Below are 13,656 nucleotides of genomic sequence, written 5' to 3'. Positions count from 1 at the left end.
TTTGGACCATGTTGTGTGCGCGTTATCAAGGGAGAGGTGTACTTTGTTTATGAAGGCATATGTGACAAAGGGACACTGTTTTTTGTTGACTTCAGCCCATGGCTGATGAGAACCAATTATAATACCGTTGAAACCAAATCCTCAAGTACAAGTCTTTTGTTTGATTTCTTTTTGTAATGTATAGAATTTCCCATTATGATCCATTCTTGCTTGTTCATGAAGGACAGCATTCATACTTCACTCATGCTGGTGCATAGCTGCCAAGTGTCCTGTTTTTCCCGTAATCTGGACCTGAATTTTTGTTAAAATTTTTTTAAATAAAAGATTACAAATTTCCTTTCAATTTTGTTTAGAACAGGCACCCAGTTCCATTCTGAGAGTAAATGTTTCACATGTATATAGGGATATAGTTATAAAATATGAATGGTTCATTGGAAATTGAGACTACCATGCCAGTCTTTAACCATCATAATGGGATTGCAGAAAGCAGTTGCCATTGTCACTCATCTTCATAATCAACTTCTAGTCATGTCAAAAAAGATATCAGAAGATTCAGAATTTTCTTAGCAAAGAAAAGGAGAGAACTGGAAGGTCAATTATGCCATGATTAGATTTGCAATAGTTTCTAGCAAAGTAGAAAAATTTGCGTTTTGCAAATTGTGTAATTGTGATTTTGCTATTGGGCATGGAGTTGCCCATGACATAAAACAGTGTGAAAAAGCTAAACATTAGCTTCTTGCTTCATCAACACAGCCTGATTCTGCAGTATTTATAAATATCAGAGAGAACCTTGATGTAATTTGATCTGATGTTCGTTTTACTAAATATCATTTAGAAATGAACCTTCCTCATGGAGTTGTTACTGTTGCTGGAAATTTATTTCTGTCCCTATTTCAAGACAGTAAAATCGCAAAGGTGAGCTTACCGTATGGCCCTTCATTTTCCATGCATTGTACATCAGTTTGTCAATATGCCATCAGATATTTCCACATTTACTTAAAATATAAACTTTTTAATTCTTCAAAACCACTGAACAGAATTTGATCACATTTGACAGAATTTTTGGAGTGAGGACATTTCAGATTTTTACAAGTGGTGCAAATCCCACATTAAATATGGCCCCCTTGCTAATCATTAGTTTCATTTCAAAAACCTCTGAACGAAATTTGGCAGAAAGCAACCTGGTATGAAGATGTATGCCGTTTCTAGAAATACAGAAGCATAAAGACAGGAAATCAGTTGCAGGTTGAGGATCCACACAGGTCAACATGGATCAGTGACCTTATTGTGGCCTTGGAAAAGGCACTCACATTTCTTGGCATAACATAGCTAATGCTGTTAAAATCAACAGAAACAAAACATTGAATGTCATAGCATGTGCTGATTGTGCCCTGTTTGCTTATAATTGACAAATGTCATGTTCTTGTTGCTGCATAGATTCCTTTACTCATCATGTGGTGAGTTGTTTTCTTTTGAAAATGTATCTGTGCTAGTCCTAACCCCTCTCATGCTAGACTTGAAGCTGTCAGACATTAGGAGATTGGATGGGGCCTGCCCTTTGTTAAGGGATTGCAACTCGTGCTGCCTCAACTTTAATATATTGCATTTGGGTTATGAATTTGAGAAGCCAATATGAGTAAAATGTATCTTCAATAATACTTGCTGATTATATAATGGGAACTTGGTCGTCACCTCTACAAAGGCATGGAAGAGTATTCACACCTGCTCCAGTAATTGACGGTTGTTGGGAGTTGGTGCCAGTCACTATAATGAAAATGAGACCACTCTTATCTAGTTTGTTAGAAAGCAGACGGCTGTTTAGGGTAATGGCTTTATTGACTAGGGAGGGCTTGATTTGGGAGATGGTGGATGTACTGCTAATGTAAATTAGTTATTATAAAAATAAACTTTTTGTAGCAGGGGTATTATGGTAATTTGAAATTCAATTTTTAGTTGAGATTTTTGTATGGTCACAAGTCCTAAGCCATCAGTACTTGAATCTGTCTGCCAGCTGGTCCAACAAAGATCATATTCTTGTTGGATCAGCAGAAAATTGAAGTAGCTTGTCCTTGTTATGTAAAGCAATTCTGCAGTACTAGTATTCTGGAGGAGCATATTTTTTAAAACTCCATACTTCATGTCTGAGAATTAAGAAAAGGTCGATCACTGGAAACTTGGATCTGGCAGCTGTCTTTCATGGACATGTATTCCAACCATTGCTTTGACACTGGGGTCAGGGAATTTTGTAATTCTTAGTGAATACTTTTGTTCGTTTTCTTACCCTGAGCCCTGGTAGGGATATCTGTTTGGCTGAATTGTAGATTCAGTAAGCACTACCATTGTAGGTCAAGTGAGCACTAGTCCAGTTCTCAAGAACATTCAAGATCAAGGTCATTTGAAAGTGAAAATATTTATATGTATTTTACAGGGAAGCAAGTTATTTTTATTCGTTTGCAGTATATATTCAGTTCATTATGTTTGAAAATATAATTTACTGTTCATGTTTTTTGTTATTGTTATATATGAAAAACAGACATCAGGGTAATTTTTGTTAAGTCTTGTGAAAAATTTGAGTTGCGCTGTTTTTTCTCCAGACATATTTTGGGAACATTTTTTCCTCCACTTAAGTAGCAGATAAAATGTGAACTTTGTATCAGTTTATCTCACCTGGCAGTTAAGGTTCCAAGTCTGTTGTGGCTTGTGCTTAGTGAATCCATCAATGCCACTATAAATTCTCAAACTACTAAACCATTTTTGGCTAAATTGGTAGAAAGCATCCTTGTATGATGGCATTTTACTTGAACAAATGATCCTAGTGTGCCATCCAATATGGCCACCTTACTAAAATCTTTAAACGTTTATAAAATATTAAATAGAATTGGACCAATTAATAAACCTTATATTGATGGGTGTCTCCCCATATGCCTGATTATCAGTTTTAAAGTTTTCACAGCAGTTTGATCAACATAGTAAGCCATCACCTTGTTATCCATATAGTATAATTAAGGTATATGTAACAAATAGGAAACTTTATTTTTGTATTTAGTCCTTAATCATACACATTTTTAGCAGTTTGTTTACTTTGATTGTAATCCAGCACCATATCATTAGTACTGTTTGTGGTCTTGTTTGCAAACATGGCTTTAATCTTTTTGGCTTGTTTATTAATTTGTGCAATATTATTATAGTGAATACAGCAGTCTCCTAACAGGCATGAGTTTAATACTTTTTTTTCTTTGTTAAAACCTTCTCATTACCAGTGTGTTGTCACATCTGGTAATTTGTCAGTTGTACTGCCTTCTCATTAGGGAAGTTGTTTGTCCTTCATATTGGAACTTTAATGACATTTTAAAAGGAAATTGTGGTCCAGGTTGAATGCTTGTGTATTTCTTCCTTGTACCCATTCTTCTAGCATTAATGTGGTCGGGGAATGTATTTGGAGAAAATACTGTAATATCCTTTCACGCAATGCTGTAAATGTGATTGTCGTCGTTGACGTATTGCAGTTTAAACTGTACACATCTGGTACCTGGGTTACCACTTAGTGGTGGGAAAGGGAGGTAATTGGTGTTATCTTATGTATGGTATATAGACCAAAGAAATCTTTTTAGGAAGCATGGATTCAAGAGGTGGAATTTTGTTCTTAGAGAAATATAATTTATTAAAAATGTATTTTGTCATGCAAAATATTTAGTTCAATGCACTATGAATGAAATGAAATGATTAATTCCCCAGGGTTTCCAAGTACTAATTGAGAGAGAATGGATAGAGTTTGGACACAAGTTTGCTGATCGCTGTGGCACTGGGATTTGCACGGATGATGTTAATGAAAGGTGTCCTGTGTTTGTACAGTGGTTGGACTGTGTCCATCAGCTAATCAAACAGTTCCCATGTGCTTTCGAGTTTAATGAGGCATATATGGTATGTAAATAGATTTTATATAGATCATCTTTTCCTCCTGCATATATTATCATCAGTATAGTAAATTTTTAGTTGGCAATTTTATCCATCTGATCTATGAATTTTAACAAATAATTTTCCGTATGACAGAAATCTGTTTGCAATCTTCACTTTGTCTTAATCTTATGGTTATCCTCGGTCAAGTCTTGAACAAAATAATTTAATGCTCAGTACTATAATAAGGCAAGACGGATTTAAAGTTTATCCTGATGCTCAAAATGACATTAATATTTTGCAATTAAAGCACATGTATTAAAAACTGTAGTTGTACTGGTAATAGACCTTGATTATATGATGTTGTCCATCATCCAACTATTCATTAGCACAAGTTTTTCACTGCTACTAAACTATTTGAAAGATTGCTATGAAACTTGACACATCCATCCCAGGGTCTAGCTGTCTTAAATGAAATATCCCTCCACAGCAACCATCTAGAAAATATATCACTACTCCTCCTAAATGGAAGTTCACATCAACATGTGGCTGGTCCAAAATGAGAATTTCCAAGGCAATCATCTTGAAAATCACAATTCCTCCTGAACGGAAGGTCAGATTGAAATGGAGTTTATGCCAGAAGTCAGTCTAGCTAGTCCCTAATGAAAATGGCTATGCATGGACATCAAATATTATCCGCTATGGTGGCCATCTTGGAGATCTTATCTCTGCTCCACATGAGTGTAATTTCCTTGGTTCATGACCAGCCCTGATCATCAAAATCTTGTAAACTTTGTGTCAAAAATACCCTGAACTAAAAAATTAAAGTATGAATTTTTTTTCTGCATTTGCCGCAAGGAGTGGCAGTGGTTGGTGTGCTGAACTTGCAATCGCTGGGTTGCCTGGTTTGAATTGTGTCAATGTGTTGCTGTGGTGTATCTCAGGGGCAAGACGTTTACTTCCATGTCTTTGGCACAAAAAATCTTTCATGTGCTGATTTGCTTTTAATTGCCAATCAAATACTGTACAGGTATCAGATTGGAATGTTCCAGATTAGTATAATTAGTAATTTACACAAAATCTGTACTACCCTATGGGTTCTGCTGTTGAAAATATGACATGGTATCGATCAGATTAAAACCTTGTGGTCTTGCATACATATACAGGGAGCTTTTCCAGCATAATGTTTTCAAGGTCATGTTTCTGTTGTCCTTCTAATTTAATTTTTATAAGTACAAAAATTTCTTTAATGTTCACTTCGAAAGGAAAAATGTTTTAAAGCATATTGAAGTATTTTTAGCTATTATGTATGATGGTGACACATATGATATGATGATTACAAAGACAACAGTGACGATTATCTGATAATCAAGCTCATTTTAATCTTCTATCCAGGTGAAGTTGGTACAGCACACGTACTCCTGCTTATTTGGAACATTCCTGTGCAACACAGAATCTGATCGTCGGAAGCATCATGTTCATGATCACACTGCCTCACTATGGAGTTTGCTCTGTGATAAAAAATTCTGCAACTTTCTTTATGAACCCAGTCAGCAGGAGGTATGTACATATTATGCCTTTCCTAAATTTGGAAAGGGCATATAGGATTATACTTTTTATCAATCTGGCTATCAGGTTAAGTGTTATTTTGGCCAAATGGAGGTGTGGGGTGGGAATAGATTTTTTCTCTCCAGTTATTAACATTAAAAGAACTAAATGGATTAAAACCAATTAAATGTGTGGCTGAATAGTAAGACTTGGATCAAGTTGGATTTTCACTTTTCACTATTTGAGTGATGCACGTCCCCAGTTTGAATGACTTGGATCAAGTTGGATTTTCACTTTTCACTATTTGAGTGATGCACGTCCCCAGTTTGAATGACTTGGATCAAGTTGGATTTTCACTTTTCACTATTTGCTTGATGCACGTCCCCAGTTTGAATGACTTGGATCAAGTTGGATTTTCACTTTTCACTATTTGAGTGATGCACGTCCCCAGTTTGAATGACTTGGATCAAGTTGGATTTTCACTTTTCACTATTTGAGTGATGCACGTCCCCAGTTTGAATGACTTGGATCAAGTTGGATTTTCACTTTTCACTATTTGCTTGATGCACGTCCCCAGTTTGAATGACTTGGATCAAGTTGGATTTTCACTTTTCACTATTTGAGTGATGCACGTCCCCAGTTTGCCAGAAATTTGCCAGTGTATCATTCGTTTCTGCTCAGTAACCTTTGTAGGACTGAATGGATTAAAAACCAGTTTCAAATATTTGATATATAGAAGAGTCAGATTTCAGTTCATTTCCCTGAAACATTTTGTCTGCATTTTAACTTGAATTGTTGTCTTTGCATTATGAATTGTTTCCACCCAGTAACTAGGGAAGAATAAAGTGGAGTCAAACTTTGTATGGGCATTTATATCAAGAAGACCAAATCTCGAAGTACAGATTGCTCACACACCACTTCTGTGGGTTCAAGGCATCACTCGCAGTGAATGTGAGAAAGCTTGCCAGTAACTTCCCATGGGTCGATGATTCTTATTGCACCAGATATACTGGTACCCATGCATTGCCTAGTGTGCTGAAAAACAGCATTAAACCCACAAGACTTCAAGGTATACTAGATTAGATCTAGGCCAGAATGAAAGCGTGTGGTTCAGTTTACTCAACTGACCAATGTTAATCTTTGAAGGATCTTTCAAAACTTTTGGTCTGTTCAGATTTGTTTTTATTTGTTTTTGTTGTTGTTGGCATCTCTGAAGTGCTTTCCTTTTGAAAATGGCCAAATGACAAAGTGTAGAAAATGGTAGGACATGAATATGCAGAAAATTCTTTTTAATTGGGAGAATTGCCTTATAAATTTTCAGTTTCCAGAATATGATGATTTGTATTCAGAATAGATGCTGATTTTAGTCCACTATAAATCAACAAAAACTCAAACGATTACCATTTTAATGAGAAAAAAAAATAAAATTAAAAAGGCATCATTGAATTCATGATAAATATAAATGTAACCACAACTGTTCAGTATATAAAATAACAGATGTAGAATATTTGTAAATATTATTTCTTATATCATTCAGTTAAACAAGTACAGATACAACCACTTGTGATGTCATCACATTGGTGGTGGATCACATAAGTGGTGGTTAAAACCATTTCATGTTTCGTGAGTTGTGAAAATATTTTCATTGCAAAGATGAAAGAATCAAACCCTTCGTTATCATGCCAATGGCTTTCTATCATGGAAATTTAGTGGCATAATGAAAAAACAGGTAAAAAGATTTTTAAATCGTTAATAAAATGCATTCACATTTAGTTTGTTTTGTTTATCATTTATTGTTCTGTATTTTCAGTTCCATCATTTTGCATTCTGCATTTTCTGTTCATTCTGTATTTTGCATTCATTCTGCATTCCATTTACTTCCTATTTTCATTACTCTGGAAAAATTAACGTCTTTCAGGGTCTGTATATATTTTGTGAAGTCTATATTAAATACCTAATAATGCTTGCAACAGATATCACTCTTACTATTTTGTAAATTAATACTTCTATTGGTATTTTGCTATGCTCACCCTATTTTATTTGGCACATGTCAATTGGTTATTGTAGAAAAAGTTCGTTCCAAATTGTTTCCACTTAAAAACTTTTGAAAGACTTCATAGCACGAAGGCATATTTGTTTGAGGCATTCTGTCAAGAAGATTCAGGTGATGTTCAATTTTCAAGATTGTCTTTCAAAAGTTTATTAATATCCCAACCCCTCACAGCCCAGGCCATCTGGACTTGACCAGAGTGCTCTTGCTGCGTTGCTTTGTGTTGTAACTTTTGAATCATCAATTGATTACACAGGTTTTGAGGTGAGACTTGTAAATCTGTATATAGTTATGTCCCCTAGTTTAGTTTAGTTTGCCTTTGCATTACAATTTTTTTAATTTAAGGACACATTCCTTATTGACCAACTGACTTAACATTCTTTTTTGTTATGTTGATAGGTATTGTACCCATCATGCCATGTCAGGAATCTCTATCTGTGGTCAGCTGTATACCTCTCCAACAACTCCTCCTTTACTGGAGAAGAGGAAACTAGACCAGATTCTGCTCCAACCAGTGTAGAATCAGAGTCTGGGGGAACAAATCTTCAAAAAACTCGCTCCTGTGAGAACCTTGCATCCTTGGCAGAACATGGAACCGGTCCAACTAGGCGACGTAGTGATCCAAATATTACTCTCGACATGGCTGACCAAGGAGCAAAGCTTTTAAAAGAAGCTTTGCAGGCTCCTGAAGAGGACATATCGAAAAGTGCAGAGAGTGTTACTCTTAGTGGACACACAATTGATAATGCTGAATCAAATGAGCTTTCTTCAGAAGATGCCAATTCTAATTTGGCTCCAGAAAACCCATGCGAGGATAAAAGTAAACACGGTCAAACAGAAAATTCAGAAGGTGTAGAAACATTTGATAGCAGTATTAGTGGTAATGAAATTGTTTCAAAACTTAATGCAAATGCAGAGACAGACAACTGCCAAACAGCTGGAAAGTCTGAAGCAACTCAAACAGTTGTTCATCATAACAGCATTCCAAATGAAATTTCCATTCAGAATTTAGTTTGCGAGGAACAGAATTCTGATAATGCTAGTGGTAATGTAATTTACAAAACCCCAAGTGAAAGGACGCTTATGGGTATATTGCCATGTCAGTATGACCCCTCCCTAGAAAGCTCTACAGATACCGTTACAGATGACACCGTCAGGCAGGGTGCAGAGCATGATGACTTGTACAAGCATACAAATAGAGCATGTAATGCACACGTGCAGAATGAGCCTTCTTTGGAAGGAAAATGTGATAAGAAAACTTTAGAAAAGCTTAAACTTGTCAAGATTTCTAGTATAAGCACAAGTACAAGTGATCTTACGGACTCTCGTGTGATTCTGGCCAACAATCATATCAAGATACATCGCCGGCTGAAACTGCACACTGTACTAGCTCAGTCTGTGCCAGACAACTGGTCAAGACCAAACAATGGATTTAGTAAAATTTCTGGTGTGAATCATTCAGCTTCCCCAACACCATTATACCCTACCCCAACAAGTCCACGGTCACTAGGGTCAACTTGTCCACCCACACCTGGAACCAGTGATAGTAAAGTAAGTGTCAAGAATACACTCCACACAAAAGGATTGACAGTATTACATTTGGGCTGATAAAAGTTGGGTGTAATTAAGTGACATGGTGATGTAATATTCAGACTTTGGCTATACTGCTTGGCTATACTGCTCGCCAAGTTACTCAACTCCTTGGGTATGATTTTTCTTGATCAATTTATGGATTACTTTTGATACGTAGCTATATCCTTGAAGGACTCTCAGCAAGAGTAGGTGCCAACTCCACTCTTGTGTGGTGTTAGTCTTTGAATGTAAATCTTTAAGTCTTGCATCCCACAGCACATTGCAGCACCTATTTATTATAGTGTAGTGTGGTGTTGATCAGTAGTAGCTACACAGGCATGAATGGACAGTGGTCAGTACATTTTGTGCATATATTAATGTTTACATAGAAGCCTTTTCAATTCTATTCTAGTATTATTTAAGTCTTGTCACATTTGGTATATTTAGCACTTGTAGACCAGAAGACCTTATGTGATGGCCTGTTGTCTTAGTTTTTATTGCTACTCCTAAACTACTGGCAGGATTGCATTGAAACATCACAAGCACATTCATCAAAAGTTGTAGTTATTACTAAATGAAAATGGTGATTGAACATTCAGTAAGACCACCAAAGCAGTAATCTTGAAAATCATATTGTTTTTGCATCGATGGGGATTTTTACTAAACAACTTATGACTAATTGGTCCTAAATGAAAATTGTGCCAATCATAAGCATGACTATCATTTCTCCTTAGCACAAAGTAGTGTCAGAATAGGATTTTCACCAGAAGGCTTGTGATATCTCACTGTTACTAAATGAAACTGATGCCACCAAAGCAGCAATGTTGAAAACCATGTTATTGTTACTCAACAAAGTCAGCACCATTAAGGTTTCACCTTGAACGGAAATGGTGCCAATTTTGTATTCAGTACAGCTACAATGGCAGCCATCTTTAAAATCATTGTCACTGTTACCTAATGTCATTTCCACATGGGCTTACACCAAAAAGCTAGGACAGTTTGTTGACCTGAGTGAAAATGAAATCTAACCTCAAAATATGACCATGGCAGCCATATAGAAATCTTGTTATTTCTTAAATAAGGAAATACATGTACTATCAATATGTACTTTTCATCAGAGGACGTTTTATGGTGTCTAGTTGGTTCTGAATTAAAATGATGCCATTCTGATCTCCAATTTGATCACCATGGTGGCCATCTTGAAATGCTTTGTTACTTCTCCAGAATTCATATTGATGCAGGGTTTTGGCCAGATGACTTGATATCCAGTTGGTCCTAAATACAAAGGAACCCTAGTTGTCCAAGTGGTCTAAGGCTTTTGCCTTGTGAGATCACTGACATCTCACCTGTCTGCATGGGTTGGAGTCTTGGGCTTACATAACGTGAAGAGAGCTTGCCAAAAGCTTCCCATGGGTTTTTGGTACCTGGGGGTTTTCCTTGGTTCTTCCTCTACCAAATATACTGGCTGCCATGTATAGCAGCACATCATTTGATGAAAACCACAAACCTAAATCAGAATGGTGCTGGTCTTGTATCAGATATGACAGCCACGGTGGCCAGCTTGAAAATCTTATTGCTAATCCTGTTGAGATGGGTTTTATTGGTATTGTTTTCACCAGAAGTCTTCTGATGACTCGTTTGTCCTGATGGTTGTCATCTTAAATCCATTATAGCTGCCGCATTGGCTAGTGGTTTCAACACTGGGCAGTTTAATGGAGTGGTCTTCAAGTGTAAAGTCTTTTCTGACAAAAGTGTTAGTTTGAGTGATTCTTGTTTTGATTTATTTTCTTTAAAGTAATTTTTATTTTTTATTTTACCATGTCATATGCTAAAAGCTTGGGGTGATGTTCCAGGATTTGCAGCCCCACCTTTATAAACTGATGTAATATCTTAATAATATTCACAGGTGAGATCTGGTGTTCCATGGACCTGGTGTTCCATGGAACCCCCATTATTTATTAATCACTTCACTTTCAGTCAGTGGAAACTACAATCCAGCGTCAGTTGAGTAGTGTTGGTCGTCACCTTGACATTGATGGCTTGACCATGTTTTCTGATCCTGTCCAGCAAAGGGTACAAAACATCCAGTTCAAGCATAGCCAAGAAGTTGCAGTCTTGTACCGCCAGATTATTTATCTACAAACACTCCTCTCACAGTATGAAGCATCGGTTGGAGAAGTCTGTGCCTTAGATCTACAGGAAGACCCTGTAAGTCTTAATTCCAATTTCTATTCAGAATGTTGTATTAAGAAAATGGAGATAATACAGAGAAATTGAAATTTGAAACATCTTGGGATTAGAGGCTGGTTTGTCACACCAGGACAGGAGTATGGCACAGTGTTCTTCCAAGGGCCTTTTACTGTATGATATGCTATAATTTTGGCATTAGAATCCAAAAACACACAATACACTGGTGTTGATATGCTTTCATGTTTCCTGATACTTTAAAAAATCTTTTGAATGAACATCTGTTTAACTTGTCAAGTCATCTTGGACATCACATTAATATAATCCAGGTAAATGACTGACTTGCATAACCATTATCTTTTTACCTGCCTGGGCCTGACTGCTGGTGTGAAACCTTTGGTTTTGGTTTTACTTTCACATAGCCATGTGATAGGCCAGTGATGGAGTAAACTGGCAATGTGTTGTATACATTTCAGTCATTTCCACTACCAGCTGAAAAAATGATGTTACAAGTTGAACAAATTCTTGATGATTATCCTTAAAATTATAATTACCCAGTGCTTGGCTAGCCACATTGGTATAGCTACGAAGACAAGAGGTTGGAGTGCTTGGCTAGCCACATTGGTATAGCTACGAAGACAAGAGGTTGGTGATTCAGATTCAGATAGTGGGATTCTCCCAAAGAAATATCTTAAAGTCTGGTTTCAACAGTGAAAGGAAGATTTCTTGTATTTGGGTGGAATTACCTGAATCTGATATCAGATGTTCCATATTGCTACATTGTTCCATATTGCTACATTAAGTTTAGATCTAATTACCAGTGGATGAGAGGATCGGGATGGGGGGGAGATGGTATACAATTTTTATGGCACTGTTATGATATTTGTATTATATTGTAGCAGCAACTGGTAATAGTTGTTGCATTTTTAATTCTCATTATTTTCTGGAACATGTGATAGGAAACTTTTTTGAATGGAAATTCCATTTAACCGACGAGTTGCTCTTGTACTTAATTAATATACTCTATGCACTTGTAATTTAATAGTACACTTTATTTCTGTTTGAGTAAGAACAGGGAATGCATGTAAATGGTGTTCGATTATTTCTTTACTTACAATGGAAATATTCACCAGTGCACCAGTTTCATAGCTACCAACCCTCACGAATTTGGTGTGAATTTCACGACTTTTTCAGCGATTCATGGATTCACGCTGCAAGCCAAAAATTCACGAATTGTCCAGTTCTCAATTATTTTAAATCTTTCATAAAATAAACGATTTCTTGATAAGCGCTAGTCGTGATATTTGCAATTGCCGAAACAGTCCGGTACTGCTGGTCGCGATATTAGAACTACAGCCAATTAGTAGCAAGCATTTTAGCCTATTTTAATCTATAAGAGTAGTTTTACAAATGCTTTTGAGAGAAACTGGGGCCTAACTGGAAATTTGCTCCGCGCATGCATCGCCAACACTGATTTGAGTTACCGTTCAGTATCGAATATAAGATCTTGAAAATGTCTTCACCACCAAGGAAAAAGAAATGTATTGCTCAAAAAGTGAAGCTTAATTTGGATTCTATCAAAAATTGGCCGTGCATTCTGCCATTAAACATTGATATACATCATGCTTTTTGCACAATGTGCCACAAATTGTAGTATTGGGCATGGTCGCAGAGACGAGTGAGGAAGCACATCGGTTGCAAATAACATGTAGAAGTTGGGAAAATTAAGAATTCGGATTTCAGCTCTGGAATATTTTAAGCCATCGGCGGAAGACCTGCAAGCTACCAACACTGAAGCATTATTTGTGAGTTTTCTTGTTGAACACAATCTACCTTTATCAGCTGGAGACCATGCTAAACATTTGTTCCAACAAATGTTCCCTAACTCTAAAATCGCTTCCAAATTTTCCTGTGGAAGAACCAAAAGTGCTGCAGCTCCTGTGCATTCCTCACAGCAACAGTGACAGCAAAAGAGTATTTTCTCTAGTGAAGAAAAATAAGACAGACTTTAGGGCCTCCTTAGCTGCAGAAATTTTAGTCACCAAGATCAACCTGCAGGCAAGAAGTCTGAACTGTTTAGAAAACAAATTTACGATCAAGCAGTTGAGGAAGTTCAAGTCTGCAACAGATAGTGTCTTGATAAATAACCACAAGTACAAGTGAAGTTTGTGAATACCATAATAAATAGAAATGCAGATATATTTCTGCATATATGTAGTGTTTTAGTTTTATATTGCAATCTTGATATAATGTAGTATTGATAGTCAGAGTGGATGGAGTTATTGTCATGGTATTTTTCACTAATTCATGTCCAAATTCACTACTTTTTACCCCTATTTTCACTAATTGTGAGCCTGTAACGTTGGCAGCTTATGCAGTTTGCAAGTGGAATTGTATTACATTAT

General features: G+C 36.5%; 1 protein-coding gene across 1 annotated transcript in view; it reads left to right on the top strand.

Annotated features, from left to right (window-relative positions):
- LOC149775312 (phosphatidylinositol-3,5-bisphosphate 3-phosphatase MTMR3-like) overlaps positions 1-13,656 on the top strand; it is an 85,135-nt gene that overhangs the window by 60,894 nt on the left and 10,585 nt on the right. The window contains exons 12-15 of the mRNA XM_089943813.1: positions 3,736-3,921; positions 5,290-5,454; positions 7,892-9,043; positions 11,042-11,272. Of these exons, the coding sequence (XP_089799939.1) occupies positions 3,736-3,921; positions 5,290-5,454; positions 7,892-9,043; positions 11,042-11,272 (1,734 nt within the window). The remainder of the gene's footprint in view (positions 1-3,735; positions 3,922-5,289; positions 5,455-7,891; positions 9,044-11,041; positions 11,273-13,656) is intronic.

This window comes from Sinohyriopsis cumingii, chromosome 19 (genome assembly GCF_028554795.1).
Source record: "Sinohyriopsis cumingii isolate HCF-2022 chromosome 19, ASM2855479v2, whole genome shotgun sequence".
In the NCBI taxonomy this organism is placed as follows: Eukaryota; Metazoa; Mollusca; class Bivalvia; order Unionida; family Unionidae; genus Sinohyriopsis; species Sinohyriopsis cumingii.
Note: the sequence above shows the minus strand (reverse complement) of the source record. Positions and strands in the feature narration are given on the sequence as shown.